This window comes from Pieris rapae, chromosome 10, assembly GCF_905147795.1.
Source record: "Pieris rapae chromosome 10, ilPieRapa1.1, whole genome shotgun sequence".
Classification (NCBI taxonomy): Eukaryota; Metazoa; Arthropoda; class Insecta; order Lepidoptera; family Pieridae; genus Pieris; species Pieris rapae.
This window is the reverse complement of record NC_059518.1, coordinates 5038232-5064404: the sequence shown is the minus strand read 5'-3', so window position 1 is coordinate 5064404 and position 26173 is coordinate 5038232. Positions and strand designations below refer to the sequence as shown.

General features: G+C 30.9%; 3 protein-coding genes and 1 non-coding gene across 5 annotated transcripts; 1 reads left to right on the top strand and 3 right to left on the bottom strand.

Annotated features, from left to right (window-relative positions):
• Window positions 1-1157: 1157 nt before the first annotated feature.
• Window positions 1158-3508, top strand: LOC110991306 (protein asteroid). The gene has a single exon (XM_022256627.2). The coding sequence runs from the start codon at window positions 1342-1344 to the stop codon at window positions 3502-3504; it is 2163 nt and encodes a 720-aa protein (XP_022112319.2). The 5' UTR covers window positions 1158-1341; the 3' UTR covers window positions 3505-3508.
• Window positions 3509-4118: 610 nt separating this feature from the next.
• Window positions 4119-6484, bottom strand: LOC110991286 (androgen-induced gene 1 protein). Of its 2 annotated transcripts, none has more exons than XM_022256600.2 (2): window positions 6297-6484; window positions 4119-4725 (listed from the first exon to the last, which is right to left on the bottom strand). In XM_022256600.2, exons 1-2 carry the CDS (start codon window positions 6444-6446, stop codon window positions 4189-4191), a joined length of 687 nt encoding a protein of 228 aa, XP_022112292.2. In that variant the 5' UTR covers window positions 6447-6484; the 3' UTR covers window positions 4119-4188. The 2 variants fall into 2 exon arrangements, with proteins under 2 accessions (XP_022112292.2, XP_045485866.1); XM_045629910.1 differs by lacking the exon at window positions 6297-6484 and adding an exon at window positions 5333-5476.
• A 2608-nt stretch (window positions 6485-9092) lies between these two features.
• Window positions 9093-10797, bottom strand: LOC123689519 (androgen-induced gene 1 protein-like). The gene is made up of 2 exons (XM_045629872.1): window positions 10584-10797; window positions 9093-9693 (listed from the first exon to the last, which is right to left on the bottom strand). The coding sequence occupies exons 1-2, from the start codon at window positions 10731-10733 to the stop codon at window positions 9154-9156; spliced, it is 690 nt and encodes a 229-aa protein (XP_045485828.1). The 5' UTR covers window positions 10734-10797; the 3' UTR covers window positions 9093-9153.
• A 6398-nt stretch (window positions 10798-17195) lies between these two features.
• LOC123689529 lies at window positions 17196-17388 on the bottom strand. The gene has a single exon (XR_006750480.1). It is a non-coding gene; the product is annotated as a U2 spliceosomal RNA (small nuclear RNA).
• Window positions 17389-26173: the final 8785 nt, after the last annotated feature.

Sequence of the window (26173 nt, the reverse complement as noted above, 5' to 3'; positions counted from 1 at the left end):
CGATTTAGAGTTGAGATACAGCCCGAAGTATAAGTCCAAAATTTGGTGAGAATTCAATACGTATCTACGTTTCCTTTTAGTAGAAAATAACTATAAAAATTCTATTTAATTATAATCTCCCTATGTTTGGGAGAATAAATCTAAACTTCTAATGTGTCTTTAGTGGTCGATTGGTTTGGCATTGTCGAAACCATGCGGTAGTCATTTGTCATTTGCCTATCATACATATTAAATTATCTCTGATATCTGTGACATTATCTGGAATTATAAGACCGCGTGTCTGTACATTAAAAAATCTATTGACTCTTATAATATGGTGTTGCTGTTATCAGTCAAGAAGATTGAACATCAACTTGCATACCTTCTTCCGCCCCAGCTATCTCGCAACTATCACAACTAAAAATAAATAGTTTTTTTAGTTGTTCTCTCTATATCCTATATTGTTTTGGCTAGAACAATTTTTTTACTAATTAGGTCATTTGTTGGGTACGCATCTTGTAAAAGTATTAGAATTTAAGAATTTCACTGAAAATAATTTTATTAAACTAAATATTTGTGCTCTTTGATACATTATTTTGAGTTTTCCTTAATCAATCATATCATATATTCTACCATAAAATATACAGTTTTTCAGGCAAATAAAGACTTTCTTATGAACTATATTACTCTCTTAGTAATTACAAATTGTGTCGTAGAATATCACAAGTTGTAAAATAAATAAAGTAATACTTTAAGTCTATGTAGCGTACTGCTAAATTCTACCGATACCTATCCTACTATTAAATATTTCAAGATTTGGATCCAAAATATATAATTTTCAAATCTTATTTACACTAAAGTGTTTATGTTATACAGATGTAAAATAAGTTTTAACAAAACTTCGCAATTATTGCTTCTTAATTTTTTCCTATTTGAATAATATCATGGATTTTTGCTTTTCAGTGAGACCATCTAACTGTAGCCAGAATTTTCAGTGTATTTATTTTTTTCTAACATTGCTGGTGTATTACATTAATTGTCCTTTTCGTAAATAGTATATTATGTAATAAATTATTATAAATAAGTTGACGTCGATGATTACACACGAATCACAAATAAATAATATATTATGCTCTACTTAATCTGTGGTTAAAATATTAGAATGAACGGTCTGTTTTCACTTTTGTTTATGATCAAAATTCAAAACTTTAGGTTATAATTTTTATGGTTAATTGATACAATATTGAATATGCACATAACACAGTAAAGATAAAAGCATGGATAGAGTTTAATAACAAAGTGTTTTTAATAATTTATATTATTATCAACGGGTTGTCGCAGTATCGGGTATACAGGGATATAATGGGAGTTCGAGGATTAACTACATATTTAAATTATAATTCAAATATTTTTATGAAGGATTATGATCTACACAATACTAACTTAGTAATAGATGGACATAGCCTTTGTGCTCAATTGTACAGATCACTGAACTGCTTTTCCGCTTTTGGTGGTGATTACGATAAATTTGCTGCTTACGTTAAGACATTTTTTAAGAATCTAAAGAAATGTAAGGTTACTCCATATGTAATATTTGATGGTAGCTATGAGAAAAGAAAGCTAAGAACGGCACATAGTAGACTTCGTTCTAAGATCTATGGTGCTGCCCGCCTCGATCCAGTCACACAAGGATCTCTTCAAATATTTCCTCTGCTACTAAGGGAGGTTTTTAAGGAAGTAATAAAAGAGTTGACTGTGATGTATACAATATGTGAATTTGAGGCAGATGATGAAATTGCTGCCTTAGCTAGGTACTTAAACTGCCCTGTATTAAGTTATGATTCTGATTTTTTTATATATAATGTTGTCTACATCCCATTCAATAGTCTTGAGATAAAACCTAAGCAAATTCTTTATGATGAAAAGAAAGTCTTTGCAATGGAGTGTAAGATATACAAAGTTGAATTTTTAACTAAACATTTTGGGGGTATTGAAAAGGAACTTTTACCATTATTAGCAACATTATTAGGAAATGATTTTGTTGAAAAAAAAGTGTTTTGCAAATTTTTTTCACAATTAAAAACCCCTAAAGGTAAGAAATCTAAAAATGAACAACAGCGCTGCATACATGGGTTGTTTCTATGGCTTCAAAATGAAACATTAGAGTCTGCTATAACAAAAATAATTGGTAGGCTAAAAAAACACCAAAAAAAGAAAGTCTTTGCGATTATTATGAAAAGTATTAAAGGCTACAATAAAAAGGAATGTAAATCACTGAAATATTTCAATTTGTCAAATGACAGTATTGATGATATTGTTGACATAAAAATGCCTGATGAAATTAATGATGATGATATTGACAACCAATCAGATGAGAGTGGAAGTTTTTCAAGTAATGATGAATCTGATAAAGAATCTAATAGTGGTCACGACATTGAAGAAAGCCTACCAGAATGGATTGCTGAAGGCATTCGACATAAAACAATACCACATTCATTTATCAATTTATATACTCATCATTTGCATTTCTGTTCTCCTCAAGCTGAGGATTATTTACAAGATGATGCTCATTACTGTATTCTACCAATACTAAGATATGCATTTGATATACTAACAGACTTTGAACAAGAACATTTTGTATATGTTAGTAGAGAGAAAGATTGTAATTATAGAAGGATAATTGTTGGAAAAGAGTTTGCAGTTTCCAAACCAATAATCTTACCAATATCACAATTAATTGGATCCCAGCTACATGCATATTTCTACCATTTTTTCAAAGAAAAACTACCTCAACTAAATTTTGAAGTTTTGAAGCTGCTGCCCTCAAACTTTCAACTTTTTGCACTGGCACTTTTGTGGTGGGTTTCTAACTGTGATGTTGTAGTAGGCCAACTACATAGCTTAATTATGTGTTACACATATTTAGATGCAATTGATGAAAAAGTTGGCAGTACAAGAAGTTACTTCCATTTTAATAAAAAGTTCTCTAATAAAATATTGGAACTAAAAGAAAGATCTGTAACAGAAATTACAGATGACCTACAAATGAATAAAAATAAAGTTCAATATGATGATTGTATAGTTTCGGCAGCTATGCTATTGAAAAACTTTGAAATAGATGAAACTATAAGAAAGAAGCCTAAAAGTTATAATTCAAGGAGAATACATACCTTTGCCCAGTTCCAGTGTTGCCTTTATGCCATAAACTCTTTAAATACTCTATGTGGTAGCCCATTTGAAAGTACAATATATTCAAAAAGTTATAATGGTACATTCATTTACAATATGGCATTGAAACTTGAAAAGGAAAGCGATCCAATGTTATATTTGCAGAAATATTTATTTGGTGCAACCAGCGTACTTTGTTTCTACAAAAGTTTAAACATGGTATTATGTAGATTAATAAATGAATTAAATTTGAAATTTAAGGATTGTAACATGGGTAAGAAAAAAAATAGAAGACGAAAAACAGATGAAGAAATCACATTTTTAATTAAAGAATTTGAGTCAGAAGTTAAAATATAGTTGATATCATATTTTATTTTTTATTAATTCCTCAACATTTCTAGCAATAATACTAAATAACATACACCCTAACATTTTAAATATAGAACTTCCATGAAAATATTTAGTTTTCAAACTAGATTTATTTCATTCTTTTTTATTTGACTAACTATTCAGAATTGAATTGAATTTTATAAAAAAATTAGTTAACTAAACTGCAAAAACCTTAAACAAGTATTTTCAATGTGCACCTTAATTTAATTTATCTGTGTGACATACCCATTAATTAATTATTTGTAAACATTCATCATACAATTTACTACAAATCCTAAAACAAAAGGGTATTATGGCCGCATGTACTACTTGTGTTAACAGATTTGTTAAACCACCGTTTTTAAGTGATAAGGTAACAAATGAGAAGACTAGTGGTTTTTCTCAAGAAGTATGCACCAGAGACGGAAATGTAACTGTTGTAAAGTGGTTGGACAATAAGATTACCTACCCATCTTGTTGGTATAGGTGAAAAAGACTTGTATATATACTTAGACTTACTGTAATTTCACACACAAGGTGTGTGTGAAATTACAACAATTTAATACTTTGTCAATTTAGGTCACATTAATAAAACAGCAGTGTAATATAAAATTAATCAATTTATTATTACAATTTGTTTAGACTACAATGTGTTAAGACATATTTTGTGCTTTATCGTGACTTCTTGTTGCTTTTAACCTTAGGATTTAATTTAATGTTCAAACTTTCGCCTACGAAATAAAATAGGTGACCTATTACAATACTGCCGAAACAAAAGATTATTCTGAGAGGCCAATTGAAGTATGCTAATACAGGGTACACCCATTCTCCTGTTTGACCATAAACTACAAACAAAAATCCTAAATACGAGAACATAAAGATATTTATCATGGCTAAACCGACCGTCCTTCTAGGGTAGGTTACATTAGACGTTAACATTTCTAATATTATAAAAACAGATACAAAAGTATGTAAGGGGTGATTAATCCATGGTGGATAAGCTTTTTCTACGTGTTCGGGAAATATAAGTTCCTTGTCCACGGCGTATACACTCCAGAAAGCAATAGACACATAGACACCTAGCGGAAAAGCTATGGTAAATAACAAATCTTTTAATTTTCGTATTAAAGGCGGGTGACGCGGTGATGCTTCGTCTGTACCAAAAACATCATTGGCGAAGGCTACCCAATGGTAAACTCCGTGAAGCACCTGTGAAATAAAATAAATAAATATTTTGTGTGGTATACTACGTAGTTACACAGTACACTGTAGGTATGGGAGTTGCTGCTTCAATTCCCAATTGTGTGATTGTTTGGATTTGAAGGGGACAAAGCATCGTATCACGTCTTGTCTTTAGGGAAAAAATAAAAATTTATGTAGTTGTTTTACTAATTATTTGATGAACATTTTAATGACGAAATTTTAATGAAAGTTGTATTTAAAGTAATGTATAAACAATATAAGTAGTACTTTAAAATTTGTGTATGAGTTTAGCTATAATATATTTCTACTCTATATTGGAGTTGATGTTTATATTAACGTAAACTGGGCAATAATATTTTCGAAATATAAATAAATTCGGAAAGTTTAGTTTTTGTTTACATAGCTGCCCTTGGATTTAATAAATACACTTACATTAGGTAATTATTATATGAATTGTAATGTATTACCTAAGTATACAGGAAATAGTATTTTTTGTATTAAACTCAATTACTAACTTTTTTTTGACTATTGGGCTATTGAGGTACGGCTTATTTTGAATTTAATATAATATAAAATCCCAACAAAATTGTAAGTTTGGTGATGAAGTACCTACCAGTTGATACGTAGGTAGCATTAAACACTTTAAAAGTTTTGATTTCTTTAATTCTCTTAGTTGTAAATGTTTGTGACTATGTTTAATTAATATCATGCAAATTTAAAGTTAAATAAACGTAACAAAAGATTCTTTAACAAATATAGGCTGTTAGTTAGTTTTTAAATAACAGAAAACATTATTTTTGTATCACTATAAAAGCGAATATTTCATGTTCATTACATAAATTGACGTTTCGACAGCAAATATCGGTGGGGAGTTTTTCATTAAACCATGAGTTCTGTAAATTACGACAATGTAATATTTAATATTTATGTTTGTATTTAATAAAAAAATTAATAAAACGTACGTAATTTACAGCATTACCTTCAGTATGAGCTTAAAATTTAGATCACGCAATTTTTATTAAATTTAAATACATCCCCATAGGCTAAGTAGGCTTTATAAAGTTTATGTATAGTTTCAAAAATATTACATGTGCCAGACAGAAAGCTAATCGCGCACAAATACCTCTAAATAAAGAGGTATGCATGAAACTATTAGAACGAATTGAGACCAAGAACACGTAAAGGGTTGGAATATTATCTATTAGTGAATTAATTTTAAACAAATATTAAATCAAACTATATAAATAATGCTAATAATAGCAAATTATAAAAACAGTTTAACGACCAAGGAAGAAAATGATTTTGGTTAGTGTGAAGAGTTAAAATTAGCTGAAATAAAGATTTGAATTAAAAAAAAATGTATAAATGGCTAAACATGGTTTATAAGCCACAAAATCAGAGTATTTTTTGTAATTTCTCGAAATAAAAATTAAATAACATAAGAACAAATCTCAGTACCTTTTCATGTGCTATACATAAACTATAATAATTATGATAATAATAAATCCTATTTTATAATTACTGTAAATTATAATGCAGAGTAACTAAATATAATAATTATTTACTGAGTTACTTACAAAATTCCACAGAGTTAAGAAAAGAATACGGCTTTTAAAAGGGTAGGTGTCCAGTGAATTTCCATAGAATACATTCACATATACTTGATCATACCACAAAATATAAGAATTTAATACAGCAGTAAAAATATGTAACAATGGTAATGCCATATTACTTCAGCAAGCGTTCACGCACTTCGAATTATAATTTGTGACTGTGGGTCGACTAAAACCCGCTATTTATAATCGTCATTTAATAATAATTATTTAATTGATTAATCTTTCCTCGACCAAAATTTCTCAAGCTGCATTTAAGATAACAGCCACGTTTTATTTGGACTTCTAAATATTTATATTATTAGATATTTACAGTTGCTTATTTAGGGATGTATTTAATGTGTTTTCCTTTTCTTCTAGGTAAGATATGAATTCTGATAAAGTATTGACTCCTTTTTTAGTTTCCTCAAAGTGCTAATGAATATATTTGAAAAGTTCTTATATATTTTTAAATAAATGAACTTAAAAATGATTCGGACCAATTCAGAACGTTTTCCACCACCTTACCCTCCCTCTTTATGATATGTGTAACGAAAAGTCGAATAATTTCAAGATGTAATGCTTTCAGTTGAAAATAGTTATGTTCAATGATTATTATTATTCGTCAGTACAGACGTCTTCAACTTGGTATTCATTAAAAAATAATAAGGATGGTTGCAAGTATTTACAGTCTAGACCTACATATGCAGACAGAAAAATACTTTCAGATGGTTTTTCAATAATTCTTAAAGCGTGCATCCTGTATATGGCCGATTTAAATAACCGATGAAGGATAAAGGCTTATATTTTTTTAGCATAGATTCACCGTCCGTGGGCCGAAAATTTGGATATGAGAGATAGATAACAAGATATTCGTCCATATCCAAAAGCCTTGGGTATATGATTTTTCTCCTTGCATTTATATTACCTACACAACTATAAAACATATTAGACAATACTCTTTGTTATATATTTTCTACGATCTACCGATAAATATACATCAATATATCTTTTTCGACACATAATTGGGTCATTCACCTAACTATATCATTAAAGCTTGACCTATAACTGATATAGTTTTAGGCAATGAATTGTTTTATCAAATAAAAGGGAATGTTTTTATATTGGTGTAAATCATCAAGGCTAAGTGTTTTTTTTAATTAGTTACTTCTGAACCGTACCGAATGAGAATTCCAATATCAACTTTGAGTCAGTTGTATGCCTTTGGTAGAATGCCTAGAGACCTCTGAGGGATCTTTATGGAAATAGAATATGTAATTAATCCCAACACTAGGCGTCTAATAAATATCATCATTACGATCGTGCATTCAAACCCCGTACTTTACAGTAATGAATTTTATATCTGAACCTTTACAATATTGTCACATATATACTCAGTAAGAAAGCTATTCATATTAGCGATGTAAAAATTATTAAACACTCAATGAACTTATTCATCCGAATACATCTAAGATCATATTTATCGCCAACAAACTGTTATACAGTTTGACGATTTTTGATATTGATGTAAATGTTTGTCCATGTTTTGATAAAAAAAATAAGTTTTTTAATCCCGATGCCAAAACGACGCACTGTGTTTGCCAAAATCTTTTTTTAATGAACTCTTCCGATCTACGGATTCTGAGATAGTCAAACTATCCAGATATAAACTCACAAAATAAATAAAAATGTATTGTAGCCGATTTGTATTTAGGTTGCCTTACTATAATATATTCTGCCATAGTTTTGAGGTTGCAAAAGCTAACCCAGTGAACACTTTTAGCAAAGGAATTGTATGGCAAATAAAAGGACTACCATTCAATTACAATTGTACTAGTCTACCGTTAACTAACATAAAAAGTAAGTTAATAGAATAATTTTATTTGTTGCGCTCCGAAACATGACTACTATGGTTACGTTTATACAAACCACAGTGGTTTTCTAACATACCATGATTTTATTATATTATTCTGTAAAATAAATGAATTAAAAAAAAAAAACTCCAGCCACACTTTTAAATACGGTGCGTAGTGCGTATACATTTAATGTTACACAACTTAGTGTTAGTAGGTTTTAAATTTTTACTATAAGTTTTTATAGTTGTGCAAGCCACACGACAAGACAGGTCTCTTAGCAGAAGGCGCGGAAAAACTGCAACGATCAAGGATGACGGCTGATTAAAGAATATTATGATCTTCTTTAGTTTACTTGAATACATCTTTAACAAATTTGATTGACGTAATATTCTTGAATAGTTCTAATATTTAGCAACTGAAGTATTCAGCAAAAGCATTGTCTCAGTTACCGACTTACCTTCATATCAAGGAATATTTTACGTTTATATCCAAGTAATTGTAATAAAAAATTGTAAGGCACATATCGTCGACTTTTTGGGGCTAAAACATATGGGTTTATTCTCTTTTCTTTCACCTTATGACCAAATGTTACAATACATACATGCGCGCGTCTATTGTTACACACGTCGAAGGTCGCAACTACGACCTCTATGCTGAGAGTCGCACGCTTAAACTACTATGCCAAAACTGCTTACTTATTGTAACGATTAAAACATAACGCCCTCCATTACAGAGCTAGCAAAAGTTCTCAATCATGTGTGTGTATCATCACCATATATGTAGTATAAGTGCTCTTTTAAATGTGTGTATATATGTATTATGGTAGGTACCGTTTGGAAGTACTTTGGGAAAGTAAGCTAATACTTACCACATAAACATACATACATACTATTTCCTTAAAACATAAATTAATAAAACGACAATATGCATAAATAAGTTATTTTATTCAAGAATTTAACACTTTTACTAGTAATAAAATACGTGCCTTATCGTGACTTCTTGCCTTTGACTTTAGAAGACGGATTTAAAGTTCTATTTAAACTTTCTCCTAAGAAATAAAATAGATGACCTATGGCAACACTACCCAGACAAAAGCTAATTCTAAGAGGCCAATTGAGGTGTGTTAACACCGGGTACACCCACTTACCCGTTTGACTAAAAACTATAAACAAAACCACCAAATATGAGAACATGAAGACATTCATTATTGCTAAACCGAGCTTTCGTCTGGGGAATGTAATACTAGATGTTAACATTTCGATAGTTATAAAGACGGAAACAAGTGTGTGTAGAGGGTGGTTTATCCATGGTGGATAAGCTTTTTCAATGGGTTCGGGAAATATGAGGTCCTTGTCAACTGCATATACACCCCAGAAAGCAACAGAAACGTACACACCTAGAGGAAAAGCTAAAGCGAATATCACGTCTTTTATTTTACGTATTAATGGCGGGTGACGAGGTGATGCATCGTTTGTACCAAAAATGTCGTTTGCGAAGGCTATCCAGTAGTAAACAGCATGAAGTACCTGGAATTAAGATACATTATTGTTAATAGATTTGTCTATGTCTATTGTAGTTTAGATAACGCACAGTTGTTCAGGGTTTGATAAATGCTGAAGGTTTGGTTAGGTTAGGTTCTCTTCTTCTCCTTACAATAAGTCATGTGTTAAGTCATTAGAAGAATACCTAATGACCTTTTTAATTTATTAGTTTATACGTATAGTTTCTATCACTGAAGTTTTTTGGAACCAACTCGACTTTAGAGTCCATTAAGAAAAGATAGATTTAATACCAATTCTTTAAAAAAAACTGGCAACGTACTTGTGAGCTCTCTGGCATTAAGAGTGTCCATGGGCAGCATCATTTTACATCAGGTGATCGTTCTACCATATTTGCCCTTGTTCTAAAAAATCTATATCATTGAATTAAGCTTGGTTCTGTAATGTAATAACTAGTTCAATACAAAAAGATAATATAATTGAAAAAAGGTCAGAATACTTATCTACCAATATCATGGAACAGATAACAATAATAATAAATACAGTAGGTAGTTTTATAATTATGGTAATTGATAACGACAATACTTATGCAAATGTACGTTATTACTAATTATTACGAGTCACACAAATTAAAATAATTATCCACATTCTATTTACATACAAAAGTAAAATGTGGTCATTGGTCGCCATAGAACTGAACATCTTGTGTGACTTTTTAACACTAACAATTTTGTTCAGTGGGATCACCAAGGTTTATAAAAACCGGTTATTAGCATTGATACTCAGCATAGGAACCTTCAAAAAGGTTGGTATTTGAATGTATCGAGAAATAAAAACTTATAATGCGGTTAAATAAATCTTCTTAAAACCTTTTAAGAGTCAGTTTTTTTGGTTAGTATCAATAAAAATGTACTCACAAAATTCCACAGAGTCAGGAAGAGAACGCGACTCCTAAACGGATAGCTGTCCAAACCCTTTTCAAAGGGAACATTCACATATACTTGATCATACCACAATATATAAGAATTTAATACAGCAGCAAAAATATGTAATATTGGTAGTGCCATTTTTAGTAAGCGTGCACACACCTTGAATAATGATTCGTGACTGTGGTATAAAGAAATTACTTAGTTGCTTGATAACCTATAATTGTCATTAATTATTGCATATTAGATTTTTATGATAGCAAGTTTACATATTAATATATTTATAATTTACATGGAAAATTGTTTGAAGCTGCGTATAGCAATCATTCTTTAAAGCCACAAAAACATATGTAACGGTGAAATCAGTGGTCGGTTTTTTTTGTAAGTGGTTTGAGGATAAGATAAGAAATATGTTTAATTACTATACTATAAAATATATACACGTTTAAACTAACGTGTTCTTAAGTACTAAGTTAAAATGGTTCCTATTGTTAAAAATTCACTCTGCAAAGTTCAAATATGTATTCTAATGAAGGTTTAAAGTTTAATTGTCTTTGGTTTTGTTTCAAGGTTGTTAAGTGGGTAAATATGAATGTCGTGTCGTGATTATGGCGTACTTATAATATTAACACAAATGAAATTTCAGACAGCGAAATCATTCGTTTTGTTATTAATATTTTTTAAAGGTTACATTGCCTAAATATAAATCTTAATTAATTCACACAAATTTTAGTATGTTCGGAATCTCAAGAGGTCTCGATTCCTGAGTGGAACCGAAAAAAAAAATTGTAGACTAACTTTGAAAATTGGAAGTGTATGACTTTGAGCGCCTTCGTGCCTCAAATCTGAAGAACACGAAAAGCTACCGTTATATTGCGTCGTGACGGTCATTTGTTTCATCAGAGTATGAGTCATAATAAATAAGGATACTTCCTATGAGTACACTTGTGGGGAAACACATACCTGTGCATTATGTAATATTAAATAAATAAAAAATAGACATTGCCGCCATTGCCGAGAGATTTGTTATTTACACAAGCTGTGTCAAAGATGATCAAACATTAAAAAATCAACTGTGTCATTTTTGTTTGAATTGTTGAGGGCTAACGTTTCACGTAAAGCGTTAGTTAGTAAATGTTTGAAACATTAGAAAGACTGGTATTAGTCGACCAGTCTTGTTTCTTATCTCGTTATCCTTATAACTAGCTACCATTTTTGGTCAAATGAGTTTGGGTCGTTCACCTATCAATGATGTAATTGTGAATGTAAATATAATGTAAATGTGTTATGAGCGATATATTTTAATAAATTTCGTTTGTAAATAAATCTAATGAAATCTATTGTAATATTTTTTATTATGTATGCTAATAAAATTGTAAATACTGTATACTGAACTGTATATTTGTTTTGTTATTGAATACTTATTAAGATATTATACATTATTTTTATTATATGTATTTGGAAATATAAATTAATATTATCAAGCTTATTAACACGAGATAGACGTGAACCGGAATTTGAATGTTGTTATCGTGTAATGTTAAATTTGATTTTGAACATTGACGTTTTGTCACTTTGACGAGTGTCAAAGAGAAAGTATTGAATATAAAACCACTTTCAATTTGTTGAAGCTGTTTAATCATGTATTCAAACAGTATTCTAAATTAAATCCAACGATACAGTTAAGTATAGAACAATCAAGGTCTAGCACAGTACTTTCTATATATAATATTATGTATTAGGTACAAAAAATAAGTAAGAGAAAAAATATCTTAATAACTGTTTTTCTTTCAAATGTATTGTTTTGTAGCGTAATTTTACTCGACTTTAAAATTAATTGAGGAGATGGTAATTAATTGGACTCGCTTTTTTATTAAAATAAATCTAAACTCAGTTATAATCTAAGTCTTAACAATTAGCTCAGTCCCAATGTGAATTTTTTTTCACAAAATCTTAAATTATTTGTAATGCGTTTTGTTCCATGGAATTCACCTTCACCATTATACTGCATCAGGCGTGATGTTAGTGTCGGCAATATCTAACTGTACACCAACCCCGAATCGCGCATTCACACCTCAGTGAACATTTTATCTGTAATAATACTTGCTCACGCTGTGCAGAACTGCATAAGCAAAGCGTCATTTCTGACCAACAAGGTGTCAGGTTAAAAAAGCTGATATAATATAATGTGCTTATTCTGTAGTGAGAGGTTCCGGGAGTCGAAAGTGATGCAAAAAGGTTTGATACTGGTGTGTTAAGAAAACCAGAATAGGAAGATTTTTTTTTATAGAATGCAAAATAATTGTTGTGTTTGCAGGCTTATCAAATTAATTAATTAATGCGTTTTTATAAACTTCCATCTCCGGGTTATGATTAATTTGTGAAAGGTTATGAATATGATAACCCAGATGAATGGTTTGGCGGTCGACTTGCGGTATGATAATATTACTGGTCGTATATATTGCAGGTCAAGAATGATTATTTATATCATTCAGAATGGAGCCTACCACAAATTTTGAATCTAAATAAAACCAAATATTTGCTAACCGTCAGCGAACTACCCGAAGAAGGATGTATCATTTGAATATACCAATACAAACAGCTCCGTACGTCGGCGCTTGGCACAACTGATTAGTAGGTATTAGCAAACACGACGACTCTAGTTGAAATTATATGATATAATATTATAAAATTTAAGAATAACTTAAATTTTCTCACAATGAAAGGTCGACAAAAATTGTATTTGGCATGTTTATTGTTTGATGTGGTAAATACTGAACAACCTGAGTATTTGTACAAAAAGCTCCTCTGGCGTAGTAATGTCAACAAGCAACAAATAAGGAGTTGTACTCAGGAGCTCGCCATTCCCCAGCATCGGACAGCTTCATTTCGTGGGATTTTTAAATATAGTGCGACGAAGTGTTGGAATGATATCCCTCCTCCGCTGAAGCGTCTTAAAGTCTAATTTTAGTCGCAGCTATAAAACTTATCTATTAACTCAACAAAAATCCCACGAAATCTAGTTTTTAATCCGCCAAAAAAAAGAAAAAAAAATTGTAATAATAAAACTTAACAATTACTCTTATTTTAACCTTCAATTTTACCTATTTACTTCACACTATATTACACAAGACTTTGTTACCGATATTGCTAAATTTCAATAATACTATTATTATCATTTCCTACTGAGTATTAATATATTCTTAAACTATAAACTGGCGTATTAACTTATTCCATCATAACTTAATTGGAGTAATTAACATAATTAAAGAAATCGTACCATATGCTCGTCATAAAAAAATAAGATAAAATATTATTATGAGCGATAGTAACAATCCCCATAAAGAAAAAAGCTGAAAGTCCACAAATTAGCGAAAATCGTGTGCAAACTAGTGCGGCGTGCTTAGCTACGATATAAGGAGCTTATGTTCTTTTGGCTTAACATTTAATATTTATATTTGAAAATACATTTTCAGAGCAAAGTTGGTTCACTTTAGATACCTAGTAACTGGGTTTTGCCATCGTTATCTTTAATATAATTAACGATGGCAAACCTAGTTTCTATAATATAGTTATAGGAAAGAATATGTATAAATACAATATTGGTTAGAAATAGGGAATAATGATCTGATATAGTAAAATCTGGAAGTGAATTTATAAGTGCAAAAATGGAAGAACGAGTTGAACCATTCGTCATTTTACTAATGCCCAAACACAATAATATATCTCAATCCATTTTTCACCATCTGAGATAAACATCTTAATCTTAATATTGATAAAGTGTGCCAACAACCAATCGATGGATTGTAATAGGCTCTAACAAGCTATCCATGGTAGGTCGGATCGTTGTATGTGAATAGACCTTAGTATGAAAATGACTGTTCAACTGTGCCAATATCCTATCTTAAGATTTTAACTACATATGTATGTACCTACATAAGTATGATATGTTTTAAAAATAGACATGTATATTTATATATTATTTGTACGGTTTTATTTACTTTATTTGGTTTATATTGATTATCAAATATGAGTGTAAAGAGCGAAGAGATTGCATTCTATCAGATTCTATCATATGCAGATAGGAGATAGATCGACTGTCACGGTCAGATCTCTGATTGTTTTCAATCTCAGATTGTGGATTGATTATTGGGTTCGGGCGTAAAACGCATCTAATACGACTCTGAAAATTGTACATATAACCTTAATGGTTTTTTTTTAATTTTTACATACATTTGGTAAAACATAAATAATAATTAAAAATTACGCAGTCAATAGTGTCATTAACAAAAATGTTTAATTATGTAATTATTTTTACAATGACATCTTTAGTTAAACTCCAAATCCAAATATGAACTTAATATTTATAAGCTTTAATAAAATCATTAATTGTTCCGACAACCCTCAACCGATACTGCGTAATTTTACCAAGTTGGTTTTTGCGTTAATGCCGTTAAAAATGGAGCCGCCACATACATATTCATAGAAACTTACTTTGTTCCTGTCCAAGAATACGAAATTGAGACATAATTCATGAATATTCACGGTATACCTCGCAGACATAAGAGACTTATGTATGTATATTTTAAAATAGATTGCTCTCTATATTTCCCTGCTTGTAGCCCCTTAACTATTTGTCGTCATTGATCGTATGTAATATATACTTATAAGTACATTCAAAACAAAATCATATCTTAAATTCAAACCAAAAGCTTTTCGTTTCATATTATAGAGCAATTGAAATTCAATATTAATTCTTCTTTACACAACTACAAACAACTAACACAATGTTTCTAGATAGGATTATTGGATGTCAGTGAAAACTATTTGTTATAAAGACTATTTACAGTCTAATGCGGCTGTTTTCGTTAAAACAAGATACATAATTTCATAAGCTGCTTCGTGCCTAAACCGAAAATCTCTTTAATGAAATAATTATATGCCGTTTATATTATATTATAATATAAAGAGATTAGGAAGGAATTTAGATGAGCTAAAATAATTTCGGAATAGCGGTGCATACGAAAATACGAGCAAAATGTAGCAGAGGCGATTTTGCTGTGAAATTTTGTTCAGGCGTTTATTCGGAACACAGATAAGGATTAGAAATTAAAATGTATATGTATGTAATATTTGAATAAACACTTCATTCGTCTATTTATAACCTAGTTCATATATTCACATTGGAACCACAGTTTCAGTTATTCTGTAATTAGTTTCTACATATTTCCTTTTTGGAAAGAAATCAAGTATTCACTTAAAATGTGTCCACGAATTCTCCAGGAATATATTAATGACTCGAATATTATCGAAGCTTATCAATTAAGAAGGTTTTTCCAATTAGGTCAAATAGATTCCAATCGGAACAGAACACGAATACAAATCACCTATAACATGGCTTATTAAATAAAGATAATATAAAAACTGTTAAACAATCTTAATGATCAATCTGTAATTTGTATTGATAAAATAACTATGGTTGGTTTGGTTTGGTATGGTATGATTTCAATAATTCCATGTATAAACTGCAATTTAGACTATCACAAGAGCATTTAAACACACAACATATATTTGTATCAAAGCAACTTAACCAAATAATTTCAAAATCTATTACATCTGACTTGACTTCAGTCAACTATGAATGAAATAGATATGGTTTGTCTTAATAGTTAATAAACTTCGTTAAGTAAAAGTTATTCTTTCACCAGGCCATATATATAGTTTTTTCAGTTTATATGTTAAGAAAAACCAAATAAATACGCCGAAAAAATTATGAATAATCTAAAATAACCTCTTACTTGTAAAAAAATATTTCTTTACAAAATCGTGTTTTTTTTATTGAGGCTGATTAAATTTTCAATATGATATGATGTGTTAAAAATTACGCAGTCAATAGTTTCATTAACAAAATAAAGCTCGACGTCTAAGAACTGTTTCCATAGACAATTAAACTATAGAGACTGAACACACAATGATATTATAAAGAAGATAATATAATACATTACAGAATAGACGTTCCACTCTTACATCTTCCATGAAATAATATAATAAGTTGTCACCTCCATGTATACTGAAGCCTCGTTTCCTGTAATGAAACTAGAACGAGTAGGTTTTTATGAAGGCACGCCAGCGTTGCATCACACTGAATTAAATGTTTCCCTTTTTGCAGCCATGTTTATCATTTTAACGTATTGTTAATTTTTAATTATTGCGAGGGTTTGTCATTAATCTTGTACTGTTTTCATCGCAGCATCCTCGTTCAAATTTAAATACGTTGAATCTCACTAACTCGAACATCGTTAATTCAAAATCCATCAAAAAATTAAAATAATTCGAGATCCTTAATTAAACACACACGGTATCCCGAATTATTTTAACTTTTAAATCGAACAAAATGTAATTTTCCTACGAAGTTTTGATAACGTATTAGCTTTACTTAATTATAAAAAACTTGCGAAAGTGCCTTTGAATCAAGGTAAACAGTGATGAGTGATCACTGATGTGAGAACTGAGATGTCATTTGTCACAAGTATCTTTAGAAGTTTTTAAATTAATTATTAAAATAAGTAATGTAATAGTTAATAAATTTTAAGTTCTAGATAATTTATGTGGGCCGATCCCGGCGGCACTGCAATGCCGGGCCGACCCGTGACAGGAGTGGAGCGAGCCCCGAACATCCCGTCAGTTTCCAAAAATCAGTTTAATATACTGGTCCCGCATTGCGGGAACTTTCAGATATTAAGCTGAAAAGAACAGATACTACACTTTGATCTTAGCCAAAAGGCCGAGAAGCGATAACAGTCTCAAATATCCCTGAGAATATATGTCGTGGGCTAATACTACTAATACCGCCTTTTAAAAACATACAAATATAATAGCGTCATCTAGTGGTGTAGATTATAACTAAATCCTATTGATGCTTACCGAAGCGCCATCTGTGGTCGATATTGTGAATACGCGTTGTACGTACTTCTCTAAATTATTTTTTATATGTAGTAGTATGGAGTACAAAATGTTTGTATAGTCTATGATGAGGAAACAATACACTTATATGAAATATCTATAAACTCGGAACTACAGAGCCACTTGTATATAATATATGAACATAGATAGTGTCTTCACTATAAAACTGTTAGAAGTTATAAAGCCTTCAGCGAAATCTTGGTACGAGAGCATCTTTTTTGATTGCACCAGCCGATACTCAAAGCTGTGAATACACCTCGTTATGTCTTCAAGGGCGCCAGACACTATTCAACAACATGACGCCAACTAATTTGCGCTGCCGTTCGTATACCTATTATGAGACAAGCTTTTGAGGCTAGTACATGTGAAATCTTTATTTTAATCTTGCACATATTTAGAATCATTGCATAATGAGTCGATAAAGCTTGTTTGAAAACATCAGTACCTATTTTAAACTAATTTGTTAAAACAAATATTCGATACTTTTTTACACAATTTAGTTACGAAATATCAGTTATTTTTATGTTACTATAGTCTATAATTTGCTATTAATATTCAAATGCATTCCTTTTTATTTTTGTAGATTTCAACAAGATTTATAAATATATATCATTCTTAAGGAAATCGGATATCGGATCGGATTCGAAATTGATACACATGATAAGATGAATTTATGAATGGATGTTGTTTTTGAAATAATAATTTTTTTAACATTTTATTTCCAACTTCTAAAAGCTGAAACATAATTATTTATTCTCAGAGAATGGAAAGGCGTATAGTGTATTAGGTAGGAATCACTACATATTATAAAACAAAGTCGCTTTCTCTATCCCTATGTCTCTTTGTATGCTTAAATCTATGAAACTACGCAACGGATTTTGATGCGGTTTTTTTTAATAGATAGAGTGATTCAAGAGGAAAGTTGTTGACTGTCACTGTTATTTTTGAGGTTTCTAATGTGATGTCGTAAATAATTACATTTTTCCCGCTTACATTGCAAACGCAGGCTGAACCCTACGAGTTTTATCAAAATAATGTACATAAGTATTGTACACATTGAAAAGGTCTACAGAAAAGTCCGTGATGGTATATGTCTATCTCTTATGGATAACCCACATTTTTATATGAAACGTTCACAGATTTTCTGTAGTGTATTTAGTATCAGCATTGCACCCGTGCGAAGCCGGGGCGGGTCGCTAGTATACTATATAATATAGACTAGAATCAGTCGAGATTTTGCCACAATAATAATGCAATAATAAAAGATGATATATTTAGGTATACCTTGTATAAAAGAAGAAAGAAGAATTATCTTTATTATTAAAAAAATATATATATGTAATTATAATTTATTTTTTTCTTTTTTATTTTGTTTTATTATATTAAATTAGTTATAGTAACGTTTGTTTTAAGTTTTTTTGTTTCTTTTGTTAATTGTTTTTCATTTTTTGTACTCTACCCTCTGTTATTGATTGTCGATTGTCTTTATCGTTGTTTCTCATTAGGGTTGCCTGGAAGAAATCGATTGTAAGCGATAAGGCCGCCCTTTGCCTTTTTATATCTTTTGTAACTGTTTTTCAAATTTTTGTTATGTGTGTTTTTGTATGAGGCGATAAAGGAAGAAGCAACTATTAAAACTTTAAGTGTAGTAAAAGTCGATTGCTAAAAGCAAAAAGGTTTAATTAACTACATCACAACTGTGTCTATGGTTATTCACACTCACAGGGGCAGGTAATTAGAAAAGTTTCATTTCGCAACAAAAACAGCCCGGCAACGGAAACTGGGTTAAATTATTTATTAATTACTTTTATATACATGGAATACCTAACGTTGACATGATTCTGCATTATCTCTGTTTCTTAATGAAATTTACATGTACGACCAAATATTAAAAAAATAAGCTTCCTTAACAGATCACTCCAATATGTCAACTATTAACATTTATGTCACATACAAAACAATACATACACAAAACCAACACAACATTAAACAGAAGGTAATAAGTTAAAATATTTAAGAAGGCTAACTACTTTTTACAGTAAATTAACTGAAATTAAGCAGACCGTTTAAGATTATTTTAATAGCCAATGTTCTGTTGGTCTGAGAAGAAAGGTGGTTTCCTTACTAAAGGCAGGATCCTACACCAGTCTCAAGTTTAACACTGGCTGGCCCGAAGGCCCCAGTGGGTTATATCGAGAAGTTATATATACATATGTCATCCGATAATATTACGTAATATTTAAAACATACAGTGCATACGTCTGACGCAGGCGCTGATCAGAGAGCAACTCTATTTTTTTTGATTGATTTTCCGCACAACTGACAAGTTGATTTTGACACATTGACAGACAAACTGTAAGATGACATTGTGTGGTGTTGCCATTCTAATAAAACAAATGACATCGTGTTATTTTATAACATAACCTCTGATTTATATTATTACAAACAGTGATTTCGACTGCTAATAATAGAAGGCGAAATAATCGTTGGTGGTTGTCACTACAGGTCCAACAAAAATAATTTTGAATTCATCAAAAATAACACTTATCACAATCGCCTACATTCTATATTCCAAAAATATTGCTATTTGAGCTCGTTATTCCCTTCTCCGAATACTTAGAGACTAAAATTAGTTATAGTACAAAGTATACCAATCGATGTTATGTTTGACAACTAATGTAACCAAGTGTTCTTTGCATTGTTGAAAACTCTCACATCAAGGGATCATTTAGTGAAGTCCACTCCAAGCTACGAGACCCACTCCATACTGATAACTATTTGAAGTATCGATTATCTGCTGAGACTAAGCCCTAAGTTCGCCGATGATTTAACCCAAATAACATAGCATATCCCGACAAACACAGCAACAGGATATCAGGTATTGTGCAAAATTGAATGACTATATAAATTTAAAATTTTGAGAGTCTACTAAAGATAGAAACTATATTTTAAATCGGTACAAGAAGGAACTAACTAGCCAAATGAAACAACATTTTCCGCGACGACAAGGGCCGGTATACTTTAACTAGATTAATTTATTCTATCTTCATAAGTAATTTAACGGTAAGGACACGAAGCGAACTTAAATTAATCAACGTTAGATTTCCCATACATCAACAGGTCTAGGAGAAAAAATGCTACAACAAAATTAATGATGTATCACGTCGAGTGAACAACGTGACAAAGCTTGCTTCAGTCAGAGGGTGCCATCAATCTACATCGGTGAAAATTGTATTTTTATAGGGAATGCTTAAGTTTATATTAACCTTTCTGAATAAAGTGTTTTATTGTGATTTAATTTCGTGAACACTGAGTATTGTCACGCATCTGCGGTACTTATTGTTATTTCTGAACGCAAACATAGATGAAGATTGCAATAGATTTTTACAAACTGGAAAATCATTTGCGGAAAACCTACAGGTACTAGTAACCTACAGGTTTGAACAGGTACCTACGGTATAGATATAATGTTATGTTTCTATTTATGTATCTATTATATGAATTGTTTTTCTATCAAGTAGGCAAAGTAAAAGGCCGGCAACGCGCTCACACGCGAGCCTTCTGGAATTGAGAGTGTCCATGGGCGGCGATATCACTTAACATCAGGTGAGCCTCCTGCCCGTTTGCCCCCTGTTCTTTAAAAAAATATTAAGAAAAATGAATTTGTTTTAATCGTTACATAATAGTCGTTGAGATAATTTTGTCTATAGCTAATACGTACACACGAAATTCTGTGGACTATTTCATTCTTGTTCATTCAAACAAACAAAAGTCGATCGTATTATATTTTCAGAATTAAATCATGAAAATGCGTGTACCACACCAGCTCGACTAAAATGCTTTTCGGCAAAAAAATAATTCATATTTTTTTTTGTTTAATCCTTTGAAAGCATTTGGAGCTGTACGTCAAATAGACTGGCGAATACGTCAAAATTCCTTTACCAACAAAACTGAAACGAAGTGATACAGTGACATTGATTTTGGTTTATGTAGGTTATTTGATTATATCTGTTATGAAACATAACTTGGGTTTACACTAATACTTTAAATTGAAAATAAAACGCTTGTAGCGGCAATGAACGCAATGTTATTGCATTACTTAGTTACTAGCTCGGAGTCGCTTGCGTCTCTTGGGAAGCGGTATACCTTTTTTTTATAGAACTGAGGGCTCGCGAGTGCGTTGCCGGCGTTTTAAGAATTGGTACGTTCTTTTCTTGAAGGACCCAAAGACCTTGTCACCATAGTATAAGGACCTTGAGTCTTGACAGTAGGTACTTATACTATCATAATTTTTGACTTATTCAATGATATATGCATTGCACAGGAAAGTACATAGATTACCAACCCAGAGGCGTTCAAAACACTAAGAGCACTAACACTAATAGTGACACGTGTCAGACACAGCTGACTGACCTACTTGTCATTAAAATCATCTTGGTGTCCACGCCACACGTCAAATTGAAGCTTTCGGAACCTTATCCTCATGACATTGATAAAAGAATAATAAAAAATCACTTATATATTTTTTAGAATTTATTGGTAAATTATGGCAACACTATCTATATATGATCGGAAACGGCGCGTCTCGGTGGCCCTGGCATCGTATTGCTTCAATTTCACGTCTGTTTTCACAGAGGGTTATCGAGAACTGTGATTATAAAGGCCCCGAAAATTAAAATAATTTAAAATGTGACAGCGTTCATTGTTAGAAAAACAAAAAGTTAGGGATGATCGTATATAGTTAAGTTTAAGTTCTGCATTGAATTTTAATTGAATTTGTATTTGATTGAATTTGTATTTTTTAAGTCTGATTTGTCATGAAGAAACCGCTTCGTGTGGTGTTGTTTTTTTATTTGTTTTGTTGTTGTTGTGGTACCTGCACCCCTGTGACGCAACAGTATTATAAAAGGAAACGGATAACAGATATCGATCTTTGATCGGATCCCTTACATCGGACCAGTCAAATCCTAAAATAAGTAGTAAGTCTATAATATATATATCTATCGTGTGTCATATTTCATTAGGTTCAATTATTGTAATAGTTAAATTAAAGAAATTTTAGTATAAATTTTGTTTTTTGCGATGCACCGCTGGGCCCATTTAATTTGTTGATAAAATGTTATCTGCAAAATTATCGATATATTTATGAAAATTCTGCCTCATCATTGTATATGTTCCTATGTGTTGTTCAAGTTAAAATTCTCTCCCTTGGCCGCTGTACATCCTCTTAGGGCTACAATAAATCAGAAATAAAAACACTGCCGATCCGGCCCTGTCCTTGCGCAGGCAAATTGTGCATTCTCCCCGTATATGGAGCTTGCATTTCTTGATTTGAGTGTAGATTTGAACAAGAATATATGGAGTATTGATAGACATAGTACTAAGTGCATTTTGATGACGCGCTGCAAAAAACAATTGAAATATGGAGATGCAGTTATTTCACGTCGCGGTTTGAATATTTGAGAGCTTTCAAGTATGAAATCATCATTTGAATACGTTTTGAATGCATTGTTATATTTTGAAATACGTCTGGATTTTGTGAATAAGACTTTTATATTACTTCCCACATATCTTGTCGTTTTCCACATGAATGAATAAGCTACAACTGAGTGTGAAATCCTCTAGATAGAAGATAGTATTAAAATATACTCAAAGCATGTAAAATTCATTTTAGGCTATGCTAGAAAATATTTAAAATACAATTGAGACTAGATTGTACATCTACTTAAAATGAATAAAGACTTTTTTATTTATTTTTAGCTTAGACCTTCGTTGAAAGGGAAATGGGCCAAATATAAATAATATAGGGCATATGTTTAAACACATTTTTTTAAGTAAATAATTATATGATTATATGTAAAGCTTGATATGTAGAAGATATATATTTTAGTAAGTTAGTAAAACTATAAATCATTACTTTTGTTATAGTAACGATTATACTTCGTTAGTTAATAAATAAATTATTCTCAATAAATAAAATAAAAATAATAAACGCGACCAATAATAATTTTCTTCAATAGCATATATATAGTCCAGTCATTACGTCGGAAAAATCGAATAAGAAAAGAAAATGAACACGAACAATAACATTAAAATGGTGAATCAATTTCGAAAATCCAGTCTAGTACGTTTTGAGTGATTTCGTTACAAACATAATATGTACTTGCATACAAATCTTTCCTCTATTTAATTCGAGTGTAGATAAATATGGCATAACTAAATTAAAATAAAAAGAACAAAATTACATTGCTGCTATTTGTATAGTCGCCTACACTACATTCTTTGTTGTAGGTAATTAGATTCGAATCCGTGGTAAAATTATGTATTAAAGGATAACATAAAAAGATGTTATTAACCTAATTAACGATTCGTTATCATTATCTACTCGTACTATTCATACAATTAAGGCATATAATTGCGTTCATAATATCACCTCTCAAACATTTTGTTACAAATTTCACATACGAGGCGAAAAATCGATATAATATATTCACTCCCTGAATAAACGATGAATTGTTAAAGCTATTCTCTCAACATCCCGCGGCACAGAATTTCCCAAAGTTAAATTGACGATGTTACTAATTCAAAAGTCGTGAAGATGTGATTTTTCATACATTTAACTTGTGTGGTTAAATTTTGAAAGATACCAATTTGATTTAATTATAAACGTTAGGGAGGATGTATTCCGCTTTTGTTTTCAGATTTAGTTAAATATCATAGCAATGAAATGTTTTTCGTTAAATTTCTTATACAACGGAAGACTCAGATGATGAATACTTCAAATATATTGCACTGATATTTACACCTCTATAGATAAAACATTATAAATATAATAAATAATTTTAAAAATAAATCATTAATCGTTTAGCCAAGCTTTAGTTGTACAAAAAGTAACAAAATTATAAGTAGTGCACTATAAAATAAGGTATTCGTGGTAAGCATATGTGTATTTTTTGCTTCTTTAAGTATTCTAGTAAACAGCTAAAGCAAAGGTTGCTCAGTTGATCTTAGCTACACAGCGTTGTTACGTAATTTTTTGTAATCAAAATAAGTTATTTGAATACCATGCTATTCCTTATGGCAGTAATGCCACTATTTAATAATTGAAGATATTCCTATATTGTGTCAATATTATGTCACTTATATTTGCGAAAATAGTTACACATAAATACAACGAGGTAATCCTGCCAGCGTTAAAAGTCACATCTTTCAAAATTGATTTTGATTTTCCTTTTAATAGTTTTATTCATTACTGTTGTTGTTAGGTTGAGATAATTGTAAATATTGTTTAATTGTAGAAATAAGATTATGTTATTCAGCCAAATTTATTTATTTCACTAAGTTCGTAATATAAATTATTCTCTTATACCTCATTAGAACCCAATTCAACATCCGCAAATGACGGGTTGGTGGTTCTGTTTGCTAGGATTGCAAAAAAATAAGATTTATGTATAATTTAAATATTAATTTAATGTATAAATTAAATGAAGTAAAAAATAGATTGTTGTGAAATATTTTTGTGAGTGAAATATTTTCATAGGCGCGTTAACACAGACCGAGAAGCCTCGACAGGCATTTGAATCGCGAGAAAACATATCCTGAGGCGGCTGCGCGAGCCTATAGCGCGTGGTAAACGATTGAGGCGCATGTGAGCAAATTAAAAAGCCGACACTCGGTGACTCGGGCGCTCTGTCGCTGCTTTGCGCGGCAAATGCCTCGCGAGGCTGCTCGCTCTGTGCGTACGCACCTAATGGTTGTACTTAAATAAACTACATATATTACTTAAAACATCGTTTTATTATAATTAAGAATAAATCATTATAATAATCAACTATTGTTTGTTGGGGAATTTGTTTATTGAAATCCATCCGTCTAACTTGGATATTTAAAAATTATAACAATTTTCTGGAATAGCACTGAAATATTATACGGTTTGGTGTAAGCGCCATCCAAGATTATGCACTACCCATATGCAAAAACTGCTTTGTAAAATACATAAGTACAGAATTTCAGGCGAATAGCCAAAAGTTTCGCTTTATCAAATTTTAATCCGCCCAGCTGCGGTAACAATGCTGTTTAGTTGCTGTAAAACTTTCAGTATTAGATTTAATGTGGTGAATTCTGAATTTCGTAATTTATTTCATCAAGGAGAAACTCACAAATTGTTGAAAGTACGAATATATTAATTATAATTGGCGTGTTTACTTTGTCTACATACCACAGCTATATAAGGTTCATATGTATTGGTTATTACATATGTAGATAATACTTATATTATTTTGTGGGATAAATGCATACGATAGGGTGGATAGGAAAAGTCGGCGGATATTAGTTGTAACGGCTTAAGTTAAAGTTGAACTCGAGTTGACTCAACCAAGTAGATGTAATCCCGGAGAGCAAAAATCTAAAATTCAGTTTGTTTTGCGTATCTGTGTGTGTTATTTTAAGGAATAAGTAAGTACAATTTATTGACTTTCATTATATTTTACTTTACGAGAAAGGAGAAAATTATAATTCTGTTGACACGAAATCGTCATTTGATACCGTCGACAGCCCCCTCTGGTTTTGATCGTGTTAAGCCCTCGCCTCGCTCGCATAACAAATGTTCCAAATTTGAA

Bases quoted from the DNA above. Each gene is read 5' to 3' on its own strand.
- LOC110991286 (XM_022256600.2), bottom strand. From the start codon at position 6,446: ATGGCATTACCATTGTTACATATTTTTACTGCTGTATTAAATTCTTAT. The intron at 4,726-6,296 runs GTAAGTAACTCA...TTTATTTCACAG, and splicing joins TCTTAACTCTGTGGAATTTT to GTGCTTCACGGAGTTTACCA.
- LOC123689519 (XM_045629872.1), bottom strand. From the start codon at position 10,733: ATGGCACTACCAATATTACATATTTTTGCTGCTGTATTAAATTCTTAT. The intron at 9,694-10,583 runs GTGAGTACATTT...TCTTAATTCCAG, and splicing joins TCCTGACTCTGTGGAATTTT to GTACTTCATGCTGTTTACTA.
- LOC110991306 (XM_022256627.2), top strand. From the start codon at position 1,342: ATGGGAGTTCGAGGATTAACTACATATTTAAATTATAATTCAAATATT.